The following is a 23,453-nucleotide window of genomic DNA, read 5'->3' as shown; positions in this document are numbered from 1 at the left end:
TCGGATTTTTCCCCCAAGGTCTGAATTCCGTGCATGGTATCTGGGGTTAGTTGCATACCCTGAAATCCTAAAACCTGCAGAGTTTTGTCATCTCTGCAGGAGAGAGAACTTTGCAGGCTGTCTCCTTCAATGCTTATAAACTCTGCAGGTTCCTGGTACCAGCAATCCCTGTTTCTCCAACCCCTGGATTGTTCCAGTGACCCCTGTTATGGGTTGTGCTGTGTGCCCTACATTGTCTGCATCACAGGAAAGCACAATGCCTACCCATGAGGCCTCATAGTGCAATACTCTTCCACAAGGAAAAACTTCCCCCTGGCCCCACATGGCAATCACCTCTGGCTCATTGTTCTCCCAGGTTTATTGAGGAGTTCTCTTCTAACCTGCTGCTTTCTCTGTGTGTGGCAGGCTTCTCCGAGGAAGAGGAGACACGGAAAGAAAAAGAAGAAAGCAAAAGGTAAGCAGCCCCTGACCCCACAGCTGCAGTGGCAGACTCAGGCCCCATGCAAAGCAGAGAAATAGGGTCTATTCCCCCACCAGCCTCCCCTCTTCCTGCGAAGGCGCAGTCGTGCCCAGAGTCGGGCAGAGGCACTGGCTGGGGCTCCGTTCACAGGCTGCCCCTGAAATCTGGGGCAATAGGCTGCTAGGAAGCAGAGGGTGCCCAAGCAGCTCAATGTCTCCTTTATGTCTCACTTCTGGCAGCTTTTGGGTGCTGTGAGGAAGAGTTGGAGGAGGCTGGTGCATCCCCAGAGACGTGGTAAGCAATGCCCCCCTCCATGAATCTGCAGTGGGTCAGTCCCCTCCTTTAGCGTCATGCAATTCATCCTCACCCGAGTAATCCCTCCCCTGCCCCGACCTATGTACCACGCAAGCAACTCTTCTCCTTTAGACGCCTGCAATTCATTCCCACCCAGCAGAAGTTGCCATCTCTAATCCACCCCCACGCATTGTACAGTGGGTCATTCCCTTCCTCAAGCATCATATGGCTCATTTAACCTGGGGCAGTGGGGGCGGGGTAGATTGTGTCGACTGGACTGGACCATCCTCCCATCCCAAGAGGGGGAGAAAATGTTTTCTGGGAGCAGCCCCGTGCACCCCGGGGAGGTGAGGTGGAGAGGTCAGGAGGAAGGCTGGCCTTTCTGGTATGGTGAGTAGGGTGAAAGGGATCCAGCAGCACTTCTGTAACGGCCCCTCCTCCAGTCCCCCGGCATGGGTTCCCAGCAGGATTTGAACCCTGGACCTTCAGCTCTGCAGCATAAAGCACCCCTTAGAGCTGAAGAGGTAGCTGCATTAGTTGGCAGCTATAGTAGGCTGTTATCCTATATGTTGATTAGCTTCTGTGGGCGGGACATGATACACACGCTGCCAGCAGGATACACTCTCACCTCCTCAGCACTAGACAGGGCTCGCCTAACAATCCAGCTAACCCCAAACCAGAACATCCAAGGCCCAGGTATTGCAGGAGAGGAGGCTGCCTCAGTGGAGAATGGGACAGGGAGCCTTTCGGTGCTGCCCCTCTGGGTAAAAGAGGGCCTGAGGGCAGGGCCTGCACTTAGCTATCTGCTCTCCCTGTTCCACAGCTGCTCTGTGTAGCTGGAGAAGCTCCCCTTGGCTCAGCACCTCAGGCTCGTTGAGAGGAGGGTACAGTACTTGGCCAGACACCTGGATAAAGTTCTGATACCGTAAGGCAACTGACCAGGGGACACCAGACTGGGGGCTGGGTGGGAGGGGAGAGTGAATGTAGAGAGGAGGGAGCAGGGAAAACCAGACACTCCAGGATCCTAAAATAACAGGGAAAAAGTCACTAAGAGGCTTTAGCTTCCAAGGTGAGATACCAGTGAAAGTGAGGTGAGGGATTATCAGAAATGAAATGCAGAGACCACAAGTTGGGGTTGTGAGTAGGATCAAATCCTTCTGTACGGCAATATCTGCCAGCAGGTGACTGTCTAGAACCTGCCCGTGCTGTGTTTGAAGGAAAAAGCAATCCAATGACACCCTGTGAGGGGGTGTCCACCCCACACAGCACTGGAAGGGGCTCCGGTGGCCAGGCAGGCCCATGAACTCCACAGGGTGCACCTGCAGGAAGAGCCGGGGAGCAGGCAATTGATCCCAAGCAGGCTCAGCTGGCAGGAACAGACAGGGCCTATAAAGCCAGGAAGCTGGCACCAGACAGGGGCTGCGGCTGGGAAAGGGCAGCCCCTCCCTGGGAAGAGGGGGAGTGTTTGGAGCTGGTGCACCCAGAGCAAGGAGGGAACTAGGAGCAGTAGGAAGCAGTCCAGGCTGGGAGAGGAAAGCCCAGAACTGCTGGGTTGAGGGTCCCTGGCCTGGACCCCAGTGTGAAGTGTGGGCCCAGGTTTCCCTACCAGCCACTGAGGGCATGGCATGGACCGGCGGGGCAGTGAACAGGAGAACTGTCTGGGTCACTGTTGGAGTGACAGTGACCACATGCGACAATTGGAAGGGGCATTGACCTCGAGAGCTAATCCCATCCCCAGAGTAGGCACCAGACAAGCAGTGAGTGGGACACCACGTGATACACCCCAAACACGAGTCATCAGCTGGGTTTAAACCCAGGACTTTCAGGACCATAGCACAGACCTCCACCACCAGAGAAACTCCATTAACTGGGAGCAATGGTAGGTTGTTAGCCTCTAGTGTATCAGCCATTAGAAGAGGACAGTTTTCCAGTGGGTTAGAATGTAAGAACATAAGAACAGCCAGACTGGGTCAGACCAAAGGTTCGTCTAGCCCAGTATCCTGTCTTCCAAAACTGGCCAATACCAGTGCAGCAGAGGGAATGACCAGAACAGGGAATCATCAAATGATCCATCCCCTATCGCCCATTCCCAGCTTCAGACAAACAGAGACTAGGACACCATCCCTGCCCACCTTAGCTAATAGCCATTGATGAATGTATCTAGTCCCTTTTAGAGTTTATAGTCTTGGCCTTCACAACATCCTCTGGCAAGGGTTACACACACATGCTCACATCTTCCTCCCCCAAACCAATTCTTGTTAGCTAATCTTTCTATTAAAATAGCAGTAGATCCCCGATCATTCTCAAGGCCCCATTGTGCTAGGTGCTGCACATGTGTGTGTGACGAAGGGGTTATCGTTCTAGATAAAATGAGTGCCAGCTCCCCCTCTCAGTCCTTCCTTACCCAGCTGATGTCCTTGTGTCAGGGTGTGGTGTGCAATGCATGCCTAGGCACTGCCCCATTGCACTACTGTTGGAAGGCTGTGACCAAGCCCTGCCTTTGCTCAGCAGGGCCATGTCCCATCTGTCCCTGTCTGCTCTCTCCCGCAGGCGGAGTGTGTCGACATCTGGGATGAGCCAGTTCTCCTATTCCTCCATGGAATCCACCACCTCTCCCCTCTGGAGTCCCAGCTCCTTTCCCCTGAGAGAAGCCTCCGTGGCTTGGTCAGAGCCCCTCTGCCACACAAGGGAGATCATGCCTGTCGCAAGCTGGGAAGGATCCACTCATCCCATCCAAGCCCAGCCTCTCCCCAGGCCCCCTGCCCACAGCAGACGAGACTGGCGAGAGCAGAACATAGGTCTGGACCAGATGTCAGCCCATGGCTCAGACTTCAACATCCAACAGAAGCATCTGCAGAGCCAACTGGGGGCTCCACAAACCCCCATCCCGGGAGAGCCATTGCTGGGTGAGCAGGACACCAAGCAGCAATGGGAATTCAACACAGATCAGCCCAAATGTGGATTTCCAGCAAAGGTCCCAAAGCCCCTGAGATGCGACACCAGCCCTCAGCATGCACAGGAGATCCAGGAGCCATGTGTCTGCCCCTGGGGACCCCTGCCCCAAAAGGCCCACAGGATCATGGCATCCCCTGATGCCATCCTGGCCAGGCCTGTGCCCACGGCGGGGGTCAAGCTGCAGGATCACGTGGCTCAGAAATGCTCGGAGATCCAAACGAAGGCTTTTCCTAAGGTCGTGAGAGAGTCGCACAGAGATGCTCCCCTCCTGACAGAGACTGCCCTGCCTGGGCCACTCCGCCCCCCTAGGGAGCCAGGCAGGCACAGGACAGCGGCATTCCCAACAATGGGACAACAGCCTGCCCACCCCATCAAACTCCACATAAGGCGTGAGCATCTCATCATGCAGAGGGGGCTGCTCACCCTGGATCCAGAGCCCCCGGCAGAGCTGCCTCACGCCGTCCAAGCCAGGGGAGCCAGAGTGGAGTTCAGTGAGATGGAGACCGATTTCCTGCAAACAGGGAGGCAAAGCACAAGCTCCTCTTCTTCCACACATCCTCCAACGCCAGTGGAAGATACCACCATGGAGACGGGCAGGAATGATAGCGCGGCAGGAAACCAGACTAACCGAGATTGCTGCACTCTGCCAGCAGGGATGGATCTGACATTGCCACCTCCAGGAACCACAATAGCAGAGAAGACACTCGAAGCGACACTCCAGATTTATAGGAGCGAGTTGAGAAAGCCCCTTACCAGTGTGTGTGACAGCAAAGGGACTGAAGAGAAGCTGGAGCTGCACATGGAGAGGAATGTTACCTTGGGAGAAGGCTCCTGCCTGGGGCCAGGGGCACAGGCAGGTGAGGGCAGGGCAGATCTTCCCAGGACCCAATGCCACCAGGTTGCCCCAGAGGCCCCAGGCTCTGAGCAGCTAACAAGATACACCCTTGACTCTCTCATTGCTGGGCAGGCTGCACACGACCTGCAGATCAAGCACCTGATGGAAATGTTGAGCAGCTCCCGCCCCTTGGTGGCCCAGGTCTCAGTTTGCCAGCAGTGCCGCAAGGCACATCCAGGAAAGATGAAGGGTAAGAAGGAGACATCTGCTGAGCTGCATGGTCTTCGAGACATCATGGATTCACATGGGTTCGATGGAACTGTGAATTCAAAGCTCTCCAGGGAACAGCCGCCAATCAAAATCTGCAAGAAGCGCAGTAAGCTTCGATGGAAGAGACCAGCTGGCTCTGTAGGTGCTGACTTGCCCAGAAGATCCCATGGAATTCCACAGCGATGGACTCCAGGAGACTCCTCAGCATCTGACATCAACCACAGCAAGATGGCAGTGCTGTGGCTCCTTCCGGAAGACAAGAGCAAGGCGCAGGATGGCATGGGGAAAACGGCTCCCACCAGGCAACCAAAGATGGTGTCCGTTGCTACGAGTACAACAGAGCTTTTGCAAGCTCGGGAGAAAGCAACTGGGAGTCCTGACGGTTCTCCCCCAAAGTCACCAAAGGCCTCCAGAGCTAGGACACCATCTCCTTCAAGGAGCAAAGTTCTCAAGCAGAGGTTAATGTGCCTCAAGCAAATCTTCAGCAAGCTTCAAAACAAAGTGAAGTCCCGAATGTCCAAGGACTCTCGTTCCAGAACACCTGACACTAAATTTATAAAGCCACCCTTTTGGAAGGCAAGGGCCTCCAAGGGTGTCTGGTTTCCATACTACTGAATCCCACCCTGCCAGCAGGCCCACTAACAGAAGGGGCCCACAAATTCCAACCTCTCCCTATCATCCAGTGGGTCTGGTAAGCGTGGGCTAAAGTCGCTGAGAAGAATGGCTTGTTATACTGGGACACAGAGACTGATGGATAAGAGACTCTCCTTGGGGTATGACATTTAAACCCAGATTCCAAGATGAAGGGGGGGCCTGGGGGCTTGGATGAGATTGAGGGTGTGGCTAGCTCAATGGATTTGTTACTTTACCTCATGCGGTTCAAGAATCAATCCTCCCTTCAAGAAGAGCTGATACTAAATTCACAAAGCCCCCCTTTTGGAAGGCAAGGGCCTCTAAGAGTGTCCAGTAGTACTATTAGGGCCATAACGTCAATCAAACCCAAACCAGCCCCGTGACCCCTAAAACCCCGACCCTCGATCCCTTAAGCCCCACCCGCCTCTCAGCAGCAGCCCCACCCATGGGGGTATTACTTCCGGGGTCAAGGTGGACACATGACTGGAAGCAAAGTGTGTCATGTGACCCCTCTAAGAACTCCTCTCGCTGCCCTCTACCAATCAGGAGGGGTTTTGCCCCCATAGGCCTGCCCCAAGAGGTGATTTGACCAATCAGGGGTGTTCCAGGGTGGGGGGACCCATCCAGATGTGGCTCGTGTGATCCCTCTAAGAACTCCTCCCAATGCTCTCTACCAATCGCGATGGGTTTCGGCCACATAGGACCACCCCCAGAGCAGATTTGACCAATCGGTGGTGTTCCAGGGCGGGGTGACCCGCCCAGATGAGGGCCGTGTCACCCTTCTGAGAACTCCTCCCAGCGCCCTCTGCCAATCAGAGTGCAACACTATCACCCCATAAGTCCCAGCGCCGGGGCAGAAGAGGCCATCTTTTACCAAGGATGCGTGCTTTAGAAATCATGGAAACATGGACTCCTTCACCACCCCTGTGAGCACTTTGGACTTTGTTTTAGCCCCGAGGGCCTTTGGATTTGTGTGGAGAAAGCACTATATCAGCGACAGTTCCCACGAGGGCTCTTTGACTCAGCCGTTGATGGATACGCCGGAACCCGAAACCCAAACTCTCGTGAGGCACCCCAATGAGCATGAAGGCCTCTCATTGTTCGCCCCACTAGAGGTGGAAGGCGAACACAGCTCGGTTGAGTCATCGGAGGACAAGGTGAATGGAAAAGACTTTGCTCAGGTAAATGAATGATGAAGAAGTGACTGCTGATGATGGGGTGTAATGGGCTTAGGAACCGGGGGTGGGAGGGTTGTGTATGTTTAAAAACAAGCAGTGGGAACTTACACTGTTTCTTTTCTGAAAATCTCTCGACAGCTTGATGATGCCTTTCTAGAGGACCCGCAGGCCCTGGACAGCGTTACATCAAGCAGCGAAGATGAACCGGGATCTCCTTGTTTTTGCTCAATGCCGATACAAATTGTTGAAGAGGACTCCGAGGATGACAGCTATGAGGAGTTTAGGAGGCTTGGCATGGAACTAACTGAGCCAGTGCCGCGTCGTGAGCATAAAAAAGTCATGCGGTCTATTGTATGTGTTGCTGTTTATGCTGTCCTTAATCACTGCCTTAGGGAAAAGCTTTTTGAAGATTGTGAGGGCTGTGTCATAGATGCGCCAGCCCAACGGCGCCATGACTGTGTGACTTGGTCTTCAGTAGATATAAACTGCAAGCTCTGGGGCTTGTGTGCTGAGCTGTATTTGGAAAGCTTATTAAACACTGTTCTTGCCATAGGTTATGCTATGCAATGTCTGTGCCTAACCCAAGAACATTTAGCGTAAGGGGTGACCTTGATAAATGCTGTGCAATTTAGTGCAGACCCTGACCGTGTTTTAAAGAAAATGACCAAACCGGAAGATGCCTGTGTCACATTATTGACTTGAACTGGGACCGTATAGAACATGGTTGCAACCAAGGTCCTGTAGTGGCACCAAATCTTAGGTAAAGGGGGTCATATAAGGGGTCTAAGACCAGGTTACGGGTTGCTGGTTATGATTATGCTGTCTGTATGCATGTGTCATTTTGTAGTTGAAGTTATGAATATTGGCTCTATCCTGTCTGTATTTCAAACTTATGCTATGCTTCTGGGTGACATCCCAGACGAGTTGGTGTTAGCTCTGCCTAGCCTGCTTGATGGCCCATTAAGGACCGTCAGCTACACAACTGACCCATTGAGAGAAGGCAGATGCGCCTTTTAAGTCAGCAAAGTATGCAGGGACTTGTCCATATGACTCCAAACTCCATTTTGCTTGTAATGTTCCACAGTAAGGACAAAGAGGTGTTCTTACACCTGGAAAAGACTATAAAAGGCTGATGCCTCATCTCTATCTTGTCTTCAGTCCTGTTTCTTACCTCTGGAGGGACTTTGCTACAAACTGAAGCTCTGAACAAAGAACTGATGGCCCATCCCAGCTGGGGATTTACTCCAGAGACTTAATTTAAACCTGCAGTTTATTCTATTGCTGCTACAAGCCTGAACCAAGAACTTTGCCATTACTGTATGTAATTGATTCCATTTAACCAATTCTAGCTCTCATCTGTATCTTTTTCCTTTAATGAATAAACCTTTAGATTTTATAGATCCATAGATTCAAGGACTGGAAGGGACCTCGAGAGGTCATCGTGTCCAGTCCTCTGCCCTCATGGCAGGACCAAATACTGTCTAGACCAGCCCTGATAGACATTTATCTAACCTACTCTTAAATATCTCCAGAGATGGAGATTTCACAACCTCCCTAGGCAATTTATTCCAGTGTTTAACCACCTTGACAGTTAGGAACTTTTTCCTAATGTCCAATCTAAACCTCCCTTGCTGCAGTTTAAGCCCATTGCTTCTTGTTTATTCTTAGAGGCTAACTAAGGTGGACAAGTTTTCTCCTTCCTCCCTATGACACCCTTTTAGATACCTGAAAACTGCTATCATGTCCCCTCTCAGTCTTCTCTTTTCCAAACTAAACAAACCCATTTCTTTCAGCCTTCCTTCATAGGTCATGTTCTCAAGACCTTTAATCATTCTTGTTGCTCTTCTCTGGACCCTCTCCAATTTCTCCACTCTTTCAGTACCTGTTTCCCCTCAATTACAAGGTTTCATCCTGTGAGTTTATCGACGATGAAACCGCGTGTGTGTCTTGGAAGCACGCAAAAGACCGGTCCTCTGTCTCGGGCAATACCAACGTCTTCATAGCCTGTTTCACCACAGCTTATGCCTGCTTAGAACTATACAACCTCCTAGAGAGGTTGCAAGAGTGGTGGTGCCTGTACCACGACACTGGTCTTGTTTCTTTTAAAACGTATTCGAGCCGGTTTGTGTAAAGTGAAAAAAGAACAGGAGGACTTGTGGCACTTTAGAGACTAACAAATTTATTTGAGCATAAGCTTTTGTGGGCTACAGCCCACTTCATCGGATGCATGCAGTGGAAAATACAGTAGGAAGATCTATAGATATATAGATATACACAGAGAACATGAAACAATGGGTGTTACCATACACCCTGTCAGGAGAGTGATCAGTTAAGGTGAGCTATTATCAGCAGGAGAGAAAAAGAACTGTTTGTAGTGGTAATGAAAATAGCCCATTTCCAGCAATTGACAAGAAGATGTGAGGAACTGTAGTGGGGGGAAAAATAAGCATGGGGAAATAGTTTTACTTTGTGTAATGGCCCATCCACTCCCAGTCTTTATTCAAGCCTTATTTAATGGTGTCCAATTTGCAAATTAATTCCAATTCAGCAGTCTCTTGTTGGAGTCTGTTTTTGAAGGGTTTTTTTTGTAATATTGTGACTTTTAGGTCTGTAATCAAGTGGCCAGGGAGACTGAATTGTTCTCCAACTGGTTTTTTAATGTTATAATTCTTGACGTCTGATTTGTGTCCGTTTATTCTTTTACGTAGAGACTGTCCGGTTTGGCCAAAGTACATGGCAGAGGGGCATTGCTGTCACATGATGGCATATATCACATTGGTAGATGTGCAGGTGAATGAGCCTCTGATAGTGTGGCTGATGTGATTAGGTCCTGTGATGGTGTCCCCTCAATAGATATGTGAACAGAGTTGGCAACAGGCTTTGTTGCAAGGATAGGTTCCTGGGTTAGTGTTTTTGTTGTGTGGTTGCTGTAGGTTTGGGGGCTGTCTGTAAGAGCAGACTGGCCTGTCTCCCAAGATCTATGAGAGTGAGGAATTGTCCTTCAGGATAGGTTGTAGATCCTTGATGATGCGCTGGAGAGATTTTAGTTGGGGGCAGTGGCAGATTAACAAATTTGCCGCCCCTAGGCCCTCAAAAAATTGCTGCGCACCCCTCCACGTGCCAGCTCACCTACCCTCCCCCACGGCAAGCCTGGGAGGGAGCGGGGAGAAGGGGAGTTGTGGTGCGCTCGGGGGATGGCGGCGGTGGAGCGGAGATGATCTGGGGCGGGGAGCGGTTCCCACCCCCACCCCCGGTTTACTCCCTGCACCCGCGGGCTGCAGCTCACCTCTGCTCCACCTCCTCTGAGTGCACAACTACTCACTTCTCCCTCCCTCCCAGTGCTTTCGCGTGGCAAGCCTGGGAGGGAGGTGGAAGGAGGGAAGTGCGGTGCGCCTGGGGGACAAGGTGGGCCAGGGATTTGGAGAAGGGGCAGAGTTGGGGAGGGGGGGTGAGCAAATTTGCCCCCCTAGGGCTAGGCTTTGTTGGCCTAGGCGATAATACACCGCTGGTTGGGGGCTGAAGGTGATGGCTAGTGGCGTTCTGTTACTTTCTTTGTTAAGCCTGTGCTATAGTAGGTGACTTCTGGGTACTCTTCTGGCTCTGTCAATCTGTTTCTTCACTTCAGCAGGTGGGGATTGTAGTTGTAAGAACGCTTGATAGAGATCTTGTAGGTGTTTTTCTCTGTCTGAGGGGTTGGAGCAAATGCGATTGTATCGTAGAGCTTGGCTGTAGACAATGGGTTGAGTGGTGTGGTCTGGATGAAAGCTGAAGGCATGTAGGTAAGTATAGTGGTCAGTAGGTTTCCGGTATAGGGTGGTGTTTAGGTGGCCATCATTTACTAGTGCTGTAGTGTCTATTTAAATAAATAAGTTTCATTAATTGCCTGCTTTAACACGACCTTTTACAGCCGCCTGTAAAAATGGACACCACGACCCCTACCATAAGGGAGTCTGAGCTGGTTCATTCTTCCATTTTGTCCTTTTCCGGATTTTCCTCTTGAGATCTGTGTCTCAGACATGAGCAAAAACAGCTGATGCACGTAGTGGTGAGCTGGAGCCAGTTCCCACTGGTTCGCAGGAACTGGTTGTTAAATTTAGAAACCCTTTTAGAACCGGTTGTTCCAGGAAAACCGGTTCTAAAGCAGCTTTTAAATTTAACTAAAGCTTGGGCAGCTATCCACCCGGCCCCCGGCCCCAGCTCACTTCCCTCTCCTCCCCTGAACACTCCGCCCTCCTTCTCCTCCCCCTCCCCTGCTTCCCGCGAATCAGATGTTCGCGAGAAGCCTGAAACAAGCAGCAGGCAGGTAAGCTGGGGGCAGGCGTGAGGAGGGCTCCAGAGAGGCATGGCACAGCCCAGTCCGGCTCAGGCCGAGCGGCTTCTTCTGGCCTCGCCCCCGGCCTGCCCCTGGCTGAGCTCCCCTGCTCAGTCCTGGCCAAGCACCCCCGGCTCTGGCCCCAGTGGCATCGGCCCGGCTCGGGTCCCGCTGCGCCGGTGCCGGTCCCGGCCAAGCGGCTGCGGCTCGGCTCGGGCCCCGGGCCCGTGGTGCCGGTCACGACCGAGTGGCTCCTGCCCGGACCTCGCGGCACCGGCACCGGCACCGGTCCAGGTCCTGGCCGAGCGGCTCTGGCTGGCTCGGCTCGGGCCCCGCACTGCCCGTCCCAGTCCCGGCCAAGCAGCTCCTGCCCGGACCTCGCGGCACCGGCACCGGTCCAGGTCCTGGCCGAGCGGCTCTGGCTGGCTCGGCTCGGGCCCCGCACTGCTGGTCCCAGTCCCGGCCAAGCAGCTCCTGCCCGGACCTCCCGGCACCGGCACCCGTCCAGGTCCCGGCCGAGCGGCTCTGGCCGGCTCGGCTCGGGCCCCCCTAAGCGCCGGTCCCAGTCCCGGCTGAGCGGATCCGTCCGCTGCTGAGTGGCTCCAGGTAGCGCGGTAAGGGGGCAGGGACCGGGTGTTGGAAGAGGGCAGGGGAGTTTGGTGGGTTGTGGGGGAGTGGATAGGGATTGGGGCGGTCAGAGGGCAGGGAACAGGGGGATTGAATGGGGCAAGGGTTCGGGGGGGCAGTCAAGAAGGAGCAGGGGTTGGATGGGGTGGTGGGGGGCAGGAACAGAGAGAAGGTGTGGTTGGATGGGGCAGGGGTTCCAAGGGGCCCTCAGAAATCAGAGGAGGGGTTGGATGGGGCGGCAGGGGACAGTCAGGGGACAGGGAAGGGGGGTGGATGGGGCAGGGGTCCCGGGGGGCATCAAGGAACATGGGGTGTTGGATGGGGCATGACCCCCGGGTGGGCACGACCCCCTCGTGGGGTGAGGAGGAGAGAACCTGTTGTTAATATTTTGGCAGCTCATCACTGCTCCCACGAGACTACCGATGTCAGTTCTCAAAGGCCTCTAGAAAGGCATCATCGAGCTGTTGAGAGATTTTCAGAAAAGAAACAGTGTAAGCACCCCACTGCTTGTTTGTAGATTTACACAACCTCCCGGTTCCTAACTTCATTACACTCCATCATCAACCGTCACTTCTTAATCATTCATTTACCTGAGCGACATCTTTTTTGTTCACCTTGTCCTCTGGTGACTCCCCTGAGCTGCGTTCGTCTTCCACCTCTAGGGGGGTGGACAACGAGAGGCCTTCATGCTCATCGGGGTGCCTCACGAGGGTTTGGGTTTCAGGTTCTGGCATATCCATCAACTGCTGAGTCTAAGGGCCCTCGTCGGAACAGTCGCTCGTGTAGCGCTTTCTCCACACAAGTCCAAAGGCCCTCGGGGCTAACACAAAGTCTGAAGTTCTCACCAGGGTGGTGAAGGAGTCCATGTTTCCATGATTTCTAAAGCACGTGTTCATGGTAAAAGATGGCCTCTTCTGCCCCGATTGCTGGGACTTATGGGGTGAGAGTGCTGCGCGCTGATTGGCAGAGGGCACTGGGACGAGTTCTTAGATGGGTGACATGACCCTCTTCTGGGCAGGTCACCCCAGCCTGGAACACCACTGATTGGTCAAATCTGCTCTCAGGGCGGAACTGTGTGGCTGAAACCCATCGTGATTCGCAGAGGGCAGTGGAGGAGTTCTTAGAGGGGTCACACGAACCACTTCCGGATGGGTCACCATGCCCCGGGACACCTCTGATCGGACAAATCTCCTCTCAGGTTGGGCCTACGGGGGAGAAACCCCTCCTGATTGGTAGAGGGCAGTGGGAGGAGTTCTTAGAGGGGTCACATGACACACTTTGCTTCCGGTCGTGTGTCCTCCTTGACCCCGGAAGTAATATTCCCCATGGGTGGGACTTCCAGTGACAGGTGGCCGGGGCTTAAGAGGTCAAGGGGCAGGGTTTAAGCGGCCAAGGGGAGGGGTTAGGGTTTGATTGATGGTAGGTCCCTTATACTATTTCCGGTTTCCATACTACTGAATCCCATCCTGCCAGTGTGCCCATTAACAGAAGGGGCCCACTAATTCCACCATCTCCCTGGCAACCAGCAGGCCTTGTAAGCATAGGCCCAAGTGGCTGAGAACAATGGCTTGTTGTCCTGTGACACAGAGACTGATGATGTTATTGACTGTGATGTCCGAACAAACCAGCTTCATGACGTCTTGGTGCAGGCAGTAGGAATGGGAGAGGACATTGGCTCGAAAGAATCGGAACTGTTTCAGGAGAAAGGGGAGTGGAAATATTACTGCCACTGCTCTTAGCATAAACACCAGTCCCATCTTGGCTATTCTCAGCAGGGTTAAGATGGAGGCATATCTCAGCTGGTTACAGATTGCGATGAAGCGGACAAATGCCATCAACAAGAGCAAAGGATTCAATGAATTGCAGAGAGTGAATGAAGAACATCTGGGCAAAACAAGCATCAAGGCTGATCTCTCTAGAGTTAAATAAGAATAGGCCCGGTATCGTCGGCATGCTGGCTATCAATAAGCCAAGGTCTGTGAGGGCCAACATGGAAAGGAAAATGTACATGGGCTCATGGAGGATTGGATCTGTGAGAAGGAACACTGCAGGTGTGAATTTGGTGTCATTGACAGCTGACATACCATACTGGGCAGGTCCGAGAAGTTTTGAACTTTCCTTCCTGAAAGGAAAAAGAACAGGAATGTAGATGATATTTAAGGAGACATCTTTCTGCTCTGAGTGCAAAGCTAGGATTCCCAGAAGCTCAAGGAAGATCAGAAAAAACATAGATTTGGATTTACACCCCCAATAGGATATGCCAATAGGAAGATAGGCACTGCCAGAATGGATCAGACCTGCAGTCCTTCTAGCCCAGTAAGCAGTTACACATGCATCAGGGGAAGATGGAAGAATCCCTGCAATAGGGAGCTATGAGATTGACTGCTCCAAGGGAAAGTTTCCCCCAGGCACCCACTAGTTAGACATATTTTGTGGTGTAAATCCAGTCCCTCTTTGAATCCTGCTAATCCCTTCGCCTCATTGATATCTTGTGGATCAGAGTTCCACAGCCTATTGGAGCGCTGTGTGAATTTGCAGTAGTGACATTCACACAGACACCCTTTCTGGCCCTCAACTTCAAAGTGTGGCCCATTGTATCATGACATGTGTGTACACATATGGCAAGTGCGTGGTGAAAATGGTCATTGTGTTTATCTGTCCTGCATTTAAGTTATTCATAAACGTGTTTCATTGCCTCATTATATACATTATGTTTTTATTTTCTCTGCTCCTGTGAGTTCAAATTATGCCGCTGCCTCTTTGCAGCACATGGGATAAATTTTCAGGGTCTGGTTCTGAATTCAATAACGGCATCACTCCAGATTTACGTGTGTAAATTCGATCAGAACCGGGATCTATTAACTTTCCCTTACCAAATGCTCCCAGTGATACACTCTGACCCCCAAGAATCCCTCCAAGAGAAGCTGAAGTGCTTTGCCTGGCCTATGTTGACTGAATCCAGAGAGTTTGATCATCCTACAGGTTCCCTTTCATCCTCACAGGACCCGCATCTGCTCCCCATGCAAGGGATTGTAGTTATCTGGTAAGTTACAAGCTAACATGGACAGTTACTTCAGCTGGATGAGGGAGAGGTTGTCATCGCAAATGAGTGAATAGTGCAAACACTAGGTTTGCACTAATATCCAGTTGAGTGTGCTAGTTACTTCAGCCATGCTTTTTTAACAGGTGATGGAGGTAAATTACATAAAAAACTATTACACTGCTCTTTCCTGCACCTCAGCTCTACCTTTGCTGAAACACAGACCAGCGGTTCTGTTCTCTCAGGACTTTTTGGAAAGTCTTGCACAGGTATTGTAGAGTTACTGTGTGCATGACCCTGAATGTAAGTATTACAAATGGCTTCTGCTCAGTTAGCAGGGGAGAGTACCATACAGCTGTTCACTGAACAGAGAGTTCATAGCATAAACCCATTGCAAACAGTATGTGGGGTACTTCTGAAAAACTTTCTAAAGCAAAAGCCATTAAGCAGTAAAGTTACCACTGCTCCTTCCTGTAGCAATTCCAACAACTCTGCCGCTGGCTTTCAATATGCATCTATGCCATGAAATTTTTGTTTGTAATATTTGTATTACAATGAAAAGTTTTGGCATAACATTTACACAGCTGTACTTTGGCACACACATGCCAACCACAGGTACAAACCCAGCCAGACCTATTGAGCAGGCACAGTGCTCAGTGCTCCAGCCACATTGCGCGGTAGCCCAGGGCCCAGTCTGTGAGTGGGAGAATGGCGGGATTTCACCCCGTGAGAAAGGAGGCTACAGAGCCTGACATTTGGCCCTCAGAAACCAGAGAAGGGAAAGAGATGAACATAGCCCTGTAACTCTGAGGGGTTTCTTCAGGGCAGAAGTGCTGGAGCCTTCAGCCAGTCAGGAAACAGAAATACAGGCAAGTCGCATCTTAGGCACATTTACCATGTGCGAATTCAGCTTTGTGCAGATGGTGAAAACGGGAAAAAAAGAAAAATTACAATATTAAAAACTGCATCTTTAGTGCGGGCGATTCCTTCCGCCATTCAACTCAATGAGTGTTTCAGTAGACGTGGTTTTCCCTTTACGCGCTAACCGTGGAACGGAATCCTCGCATAAAATGAGACTTCCTTGTATGCCCTCAGAGCAACACAGCTCTGAATTCCTGCATCCACAATCAAGTCAAAGAATAAAATTGTTGAAAATGCATTTGCTGATTAAATTTCCAGCAGCAAATATACCTGATACGATCTGGGAAGTAGTCACTGATATTCCGTGGGGTCTCTTCTTCCTCAGTCCCTGGCAGGATTGGGTCCAGAGCACATGGAACGTCTAAAAATGGGACTCCTTGAGAAAATCGTTACTTGGGGCATCAGGGTTTTAATACTGCAAACTCGCTTTGAATATCAGATTTCTGTGTAGATTAATATACTCCCCATGGAGCATGGGCAGATGTAGCCATCGGAGAGGCTGCATGGGCAGCAGACAGCATCTGTTCAGATAGGGAGGCTACTGTCTTTATGAAGCATGTCTGCACATTCCCTTGGGGGACACTTGGCCAGCAGGGAACCTCAGCTGCTTGGCTTCGTGTGCACCAGCTGTAACCCCTGTGACAGCCAAGGGCAAACTGCAGAAGGCCAAATCACAGGGGATGTGTGGTGATGCTATCAAGCTGGACTGCAGTGGCAGCCCTGCTGCAGGCTCTATTCCTTATGGTTCCAATCAGTCACAAGGAAACCTTGGGGGTGGCCGAGTGGTAACAATGATGTTGTCACAGCTGTGATCTCGCTGAAATAAAATATAATAAAATATAATTATTATAATATAGGACCAGATTTTCCCCCAGCAGTCCCCTCTCCTGCATTAGAAACCCAGGTTTCAGGGCAGGCCAGGGAAATTCCACAAGGCTCCATATATGGAAATTTCCCTCAGATTTTTCCAGGAGGGGAGGTCCCTTTCTTCTCTCTGAATGTGAAGGGGGACCAAGGACCCAGGGATCTCCAAAGTTATGCACAGATCTCAGTGATCCACTGGGAGCTCAGCCCACCCACCCACAATCCCTGTGCCTCCACAACTGCTCTAGGACCCTCTCCAGCACCCTGCTAGCACAGGTTCATCAGAGATGTGCTACCAGGGCCTGTCCTTGAATACTGCGTGCAGATGTGGTCACCCCACCTCAAAAAAGATCTATTGGAATTGGAAAAGGTTTAGAAAAGGGCAACAAGAATGATTGGGGTATTGAACAGCTTCTGTATGTGGAGAGATTAATAAGACTGGGATTTTTCAGCTTGGAAAAGAGGTGACTAAGGGGGGATATGACAGAGGTCTATAAAATCATGAGTGGTAGAGAGAAAGTAAATTAGGAAGTGTTATTTACTCCTTCTCATAATACAAGAACAAGGGGCCACCAAATGAAACTAATAGGCAGCAAGCCTACATGTACCATGACCACCGGCTCCTCCTCAGCACTACACATAAGTCTGTCTAGATGCCTCGAGAGATCCTCAACCTTCGCACCAGGCAGGCAAGTCACCATACGGTTCTCCCGGTCATCACAAACCCAGCTATCTATCTTTCTAATAATCGAATCTCCCATTACTAACACCTGCCTTTTCCTAGAAACTGGAGTTCCCTCCCCCGGAGAGGTAACCTCAGTGCGAGAGGCAACCCCAGCACCATCTGGAAGGAGGGTCCCAACTACGGGAAGGTTTCCCTCTGCTCCCACTGACTGCTCTGCTTCCCTGGGCCATTCTTCCTCCTCAACAGCACAGGGGCTGTCTGAGCGGAGGTGGGACAATTCTACAGTGTCCCGGAAAGCCTCATCAACATACCTTTCTGCCTCTCTTAGCTCCTCCAGTTCCTCCACCCTGGCCTCCAAAGTCCGTACATGGTCTCTGAAGGCCAGGAGCTCCTTGCACCGACTGCACACATATGCCACCCGCCCACAGGGAGGTAATCATACATGAAACACTCAGTGCAATAAACTGGATAGCCCCCACTCTGCTACTGGGCTTCTGCCTGCATTGTCTCCTAGTTCATGGAAGGGTGGTTTACAGAAAGGAGTTTTGAAATGTTGTTTGGTTTATAGGTTTTAAGGGGACTGCAGGGGAAGGGTTAGGACCGACAAGGGACTCCCGCTCTCTTCCCACTTCCCTTCCAAACTCCCTTGCGAAACTCCCTGTTAGCAGCCCCTGGTCGCTTGTGCGCGGCTTTATAAAGCTCTGGCCTGAGTGAATGCCCTGCCCACTGTTTAAGGCTCAGCCAATTACCAGAGGCTTCGAGCTTTCAAACCTTCCTTTGAAGCTCACGGCTTCCAACTGCCAGCCACAGCACATGGTCCTTCAAACAAACAAACAAACAAACAAACAAACAAACAGACTGACAAACACAAGCTCAGCACACAGCAAGTAACCCCCAAACACAAACAAACACACACTACAGACAGTCACTTACCCCACAGATGCTGTATTTGCTCCTCCTTCACCTGGAGAACTCCCTTGCGAAACTCCCTGTTAGCAGCCCCTGTTCGCAAAGCTCAAAGACATAGGGAATGGTAGGAGAGATGTCCTGGAAGCCAAATTTAGGCTGCTAGGGAAGAGACTGAAATCCAGGACCTCTATGGTGGCATTCTCAGAAATGTTCCCAGTTCCACGCGCAGGGCCGGGTAGGCAGGCAGAGCTTCAGAGTCTCAATGCGTGGATGAGACGATGGTGGAGAGAGGAGGGGTTCACGTTCATTAGGAACTGGGGAAACTTCTGGGATGGGAGGAGCCTATACAGGAGAGATGGGCTCCACCTAAACCAAAGTGAAACCCGACTGCTGGCACTAAACATTAAAAAGGTTGTAGAGCAGTTTTTAAACTAGGTGATGGGGGAAAGCCGACTGCTGCAGAGGAGCATGTGGATCGGACACAGACTTCTCTCAGGGGAGAGTCTGATGATAGAGAATCTCCAGGTTATAGTCAGGAGCAGAGGACGGAAGAGGATAATGTAAGGGCCGGATCAGATGTTAAACAGTCACATAAAAAAGAAACTGGCACATCAGAAAAGGGCAGACAAATAAACAGGGACAAGTTTTTAAAGTGCTTGTACACAAATGCTAGAAGTCTAAATAATAAGATGGGTGAACTAGAGTGCCTGGTGATAAAGGAGGATATTGATATAATAGGCATCACAGAAACCTGGTGGACTGAGAGCAATTAATGAGACACAGTCATTCCGGGGTACAAAATATATCGGAAGGACAGAACAGGTCGTGCAGGGGGAGGAGTGGCACTATATGTGAAAGAAAATGCAGATTCAAATGAAGTAAAACTCTGTAGCAAATCCACATGTTCCATAGAATCTCTATGGATAGAAATTTCAAAGGGCAGTATGGGTTAGTAGACTATTAAACACATGAGGAAACTGAGGTACAGAGAGGCGACTCATCCAGGCTCATGCAACAAGTCAGTGGCAGAGCTGCGACTGCACTGAGGTTTCCTGACTGCCCAGCCAGTGCTCTGCCCATTGGAACACACTGTTTTCTCGATAGTACATTATATTCCCTGAAAATAAATTCTGAATAAGGAAAGGAGAGCATTCATGACCCAGTACATTCAGACATCACAAGTCAGGCCTCCCAAATCATGAGATTCCAAGATTCACAGATCTTGCTTTCACAGATTCCAAGGCCGGAATGCTTTATCACACAGGCCAGAAAACTTCCCCAAAATCATTCCTACAGCAGATCTTTTAGAAAAACATCCCGTCTTGATTTGAAAGTTGTCAGTGATGGAGAATCCACTACAACCTTTGGTAAATTGCTCCAGTGATTAATTACTCTCACCAATATCAATGTATGCCTTATTTCACACAGGCTCTGTTCAAGATGGTTTCTCTCAGCCACAGTCTCCCAGCAAAAGGGTGACTGGCTCTCCCCTTGCTCAGGCTCTCTTCCAGGGGCCCAAAGGTGCTGGTGCTTTTGTTTTCTTAGGTGAAAGAATGTGGGGTTGTCTGCCTCTTTCTTTTCTAGTCCATTGAGTCTTGGAAGCTGATTCTTCTAAAGCAGTGGTTGTCAACCAGGGGCATGGGGTACACAGAGGTCTTCTAGGGAGCACATCAACTCCTGTCGATATTTGCCTAGTTTTACAGAAGGCTACATAACAAGCACTAATGAAATAAGTACAGGTTAAAATTTCATACAGACAAAAGGAGAAAGTCATCCATTTGTCAGTAAGAGTGTGCTGTGACACGTCTGTATTTTAGATCTGATTTTGTAAACAAGTCGTTTCTAAGTGAGGTGAAACTTGGGGCTACACAAGACAAATCAGACTCCTGAAAGGGGCACAGTAGACTGAAAATGTAATATCCTTGGGGGCAGCCGGTTTAGGAAGAAATCACTTGAGGCCAGACAGCAGACAGCTAACAAAACTACCATTTTATTTACAGACACAAAGCTCACTCAACCGGCCAAAGCTGGCCGGGCTATCCCCTAATAATCTAACTCGGTTGCCATAGGAACAAAAACCATGACAACCAAATACACAACATAAAATGTTGAGAGCCACGGTTCTAAAGGATCCCCCTCAAAGCAAAGTTTATCCAAGCTGTGAGGAAGGCGACCTGAAGTCTGGTGGTGAAGGCTCCGTGTGTAACCCACACACCTCCTGGGTATGGTGTCCTGTCCTGTCAAGTGGCACCAAGACCATTTAATGAGAGAGAGATAAAATGTGTCTGTGCTGGAACCAGCTAGAGCGAATGGCCCAGGATAGAGGACTCTGGAGATCTGTGGTTGGCGGCTCATACCCCGATTGGGGTGACGGGCGTGAGTGAGAGAGTACTGCAGCCTTTTAGCTCATGCGGTAGAGATTCATGCAGTAAGTTCTAGGTTCAATCCCGCTTGCCACCAACGGGGGTCTGTCAATGTTACAAGTGGGGGCTCGTCTGGGATTTCAACCGGGAAGTCTCTGAGTTCGGGACGTGCTTCCTCAGCGAGGGGAAGTCTGTAACCCCCACACCTCCTGGGTGTGGTGCTCTGTCCTATCTAGTGGCACCAAGACCATTTAGAGACAGTTCAATGAGTCTGCTCTACAGCCCTCGCTAACAGCTGGTTGGCTCTTAGTTCATGCAGTTGAGGCTCATGCACTAAGCTCCAGAAGTCCCAGGTTGGATCCTGCCTGCCAACAACCAAGGTCTATCAACATTATTCCTGCTCTTCTCCCTCCCCCTCCCCCCACTTGCATTTGCTGAAATGTAAATTGCTCTGTTCACTACCATCTCCTTCCCCTGCTGTCTTAATGCCCCTGTTTGCTGCTTATCTAAACCCCCATTCCTTTGTTTAGGACAGACCTCTTTAACAGCGTTTGCCTAGGAGCGGCTGTCGGGTTTTCACAAGTAATGTCGTACAGGGGGAACTCATAACTCTCAATATAACTTTCAATGCATAGGATTAGTGGCCCGTGTACCTTTCAGTACTGAAGAAATCTGTATGTTAGATACTGTTATTTTTCTTTGACTGGTATGTGCTGTATTGCTGTAATGATAAGAGCATGTTTCGATTTATGAGGTGTCTTAGTTAACCCAAAGATTGCCGTCTTATCAACAGAAGGATTTTTTTTTGTTTAGTCTGAGCAGCTTTACTACACTGTGGTGTCTTTCCTCCACATCGGAGCAACTCAGGGTACTGGCATCCCCAACTGTCCCAATTTGAAGATTTGTGTTGTTCTCCACAGGTGGGTGTTCCACTGCCAGAACAGACTGAACCTGCTCACTGTCCCTGCAATACAATGGAATTATTACAGGTACGGGTGTAATCAAAGTTTGGTGGGTTACACTGAGGTCAGGCCCTTGTCTCCGGCTCTTTAACGGAGCCCTGACTCTGCTCTCCCAGGAGCCCCTCTCTGCCTGAACACAGGTTCTCTTACAGGCCCAGCTCACTAGGTGACATCTACCCTGTCTTTCCATCCAGACTCCATGGAAGACTGGAGAACTGAGCAGGATTATGACATCACAGGTAGCAAGGAGGCTGAACAGCTGTAACATAAGAATGACCACACTGGGTCAGACCAAAAGTCCATCTAGCCCAGTATCCGGTCTTCCGACAGTGGCCAATGCCAGGTGTTTCAGAGGGAATGACCAGAACAGGGAATCATCAGGTGATCCATCCTCTGTCATCCATTTCCAGTTTCTGGTAAACAGAACCTAGAGACACTCAGAGCATGCTGGGGCATCCCTGCCCATCTTGGCTAATAGTCAGAATCACTTCAGGGCTGCTTCTCACTTCAGGCTGGGAGATTCTGCCTCAGTCACAGGGGTTTTAGGAGTTCCCACAAGTAGGGAAAAAATGTCCCTTGCCTAAGGGCTTGAGAGTCATAGAGCTCGGAAAAGACCCAGGGTTTTCCTGGGAAACCTGATTCCCTCTCTCCTGCCTTATTCTGAGCTCAGCCCACTTGGGCGGTTGCCCCATCCCATCTCCTGATCTAAGGACAGCATTGACACCTCACAGACTAGAGGGAGATTGCAGGAGGGCAGCCCCAATGTGACCTAGAGATGACATCAGCGCCTGCCTGATGCCAGAGCAGCAACCTGCCCTCAGGTGTAGCCTGGGTACTTGTTGCTGTTTTGAGAGTGTCTGTGTTGAGAGTGTCTTAGTGCCTGAGCCCGAGGAAATGAATTCACTCCTCCTCTATCTGCTCTTTGTTGTCTTTTATGCTGTGATCAGGCTCGCCAGATCTGAGGTAAGTGAGACTCCTAGAGAGATGGAAAGGCTGGATTGATGCCAGCTGAATGCAGGAACCAAACAAAAGTATTTTTCAATCAGCAGGCTCGGATCATCTCCACCCAAGAGTCCTCAAAGAGCTGGCTCAGGAGGTTATTGGCCCACTGACATTAATTTTTTAACCAATGTAGGATTCCTGAGGGAATTCCAGAAGGCTGGAAGTGTGCTAATGTTTTGTCAATATTCAAAAAGCTACGGGAGGTTGGCCTAGCTTCTTATAGGCCAGTTAGCCTGAAATAATGGACAAACTGATATGGGATTCAATCAATAAAGGTTAACAATGTTTTATGGAAGATGGGCCATGTCAAACATAGATGTGACAAACTTAGACTTGTGTAAGGTGTTGTTTTTCATAGATTCCAAGGCAAGATGGGCCCATTGGGATCTTTCTAGTCTGGCCTTCCTGTCTAGCACAGGCCAAAGAACTTCCCCACAATCATGCCCAGTGCATACCTTTTATTAAAATGTCCAATCTTGATTTTAAAAATCGCCAGTGATGGAGAATCAATCCACCATGACCTTGGTCAATTGTTCGAAAGGTTAATTCCTCTCACTGTTAAAAATGGACGCCTTCTTTCCAGTCTGAATTTGTCTAATTTCAACTTCCAGCCATTGGACCATGTTAGACCTTTCTCTGCTAGGTTGAAGAGCCCATTTGTAGTGATTTCTTCCCCAGGTAGGTATTTATAGACTTTTCCTCAAACCACCCTTAACCTCTTTAAGCGACATTTACTGAGCTCCTAAAGTCTATCACTACAAGGCATGTGTTCTAATCCTTTAATCATTCTTATGGCTCTTCTCTGAACCCGCTGCAATTTATCAACATCCTTCCTGAATGTTAGACACCAGAACTGGACACAGGATTCCAGCAGTGGTTGCACCAGTGCCAAATACAGAGGTAAAACAACCTCTCTCCTCCAACTTGAGATTCCCCTGTTTATGCATACAAGTACCGCAGGACATTTGGATTAAAAATTAGCACTCTACAATATCAATGGAGCACAGGTTAAATGGATTGAGAACAGGCTAATGGCTAACTGACAGATCTCAAAAAGTAATTGTCAAAGGGCTCGTCGAATGTGGGTGTTTCTAATGGGGCTCTGCAGCGATCAGTACTAGGTCTGATGCTATTCAATATTTA

At 50.3% G+C, this 23,453-nt stretch overlaps 1 protein-coding gene across 1 annotated transcript; it reads left to right on the top strand.

Moving 5' to 3' along the window:
- The first annotated feature begins 4,718 nt into the window (after positions 1–4,718).
- Positions 4,719–7,420, top strand: LOC120395959. Its single transcript, XM_039520797.1, has 2 exons — positions 4,719–6,628; positions 6,764–7,420. The coding sequence occupies exons 1-2, from the start codon at positions 6,353–6,355 to the stop codon at positions 7,223–7,225; spliced, it is 738 nt and encodes a 245-aa protein (XP_039376731.1). The 5' UTR covers positions 4,719–6,352; the 3' UTR covers positions 7,226–7,420.
- The last annotated feature ends 16,033 nt before the right edge of the window (positions 7,421–23,453 follow it).

Source organism: Mauremys reevesii, linkage group 1 (genome assembly GCF_016161935.1).
Source record: "Mauremys reevesii isolate NIE-2019 linkage group 1, ASM1616193v1, whole genome shotgun sequence".
Taxonomy (NCBI): domain Eukaryota; kingdom Metazoa; phylum Chordata; order Testudines; family Geoemydidae; genus Mauremys; species Mauremys reevesii.
Note: the sequence above shows the minus strand (reverse complement) of the source record. Positions and strands in the feature narration are given on the sequence as shown.

Coding starts and splice junctions, on each gene's coding strand:
- LOC120395959 (XM_039520797.1), top strand. CDS start 6,353: ATGGACTCCTTCACCACCCCTGTGAGCACTTTGGACTTTGTTTTAGCC. Junction 6,629..6,763: donor ATGGAAAAGACTTTGCTCAG/GTAAATGAATGA, acceptor ATCTCTCGACAG/CTTGATGATGCCTTTCTAGA.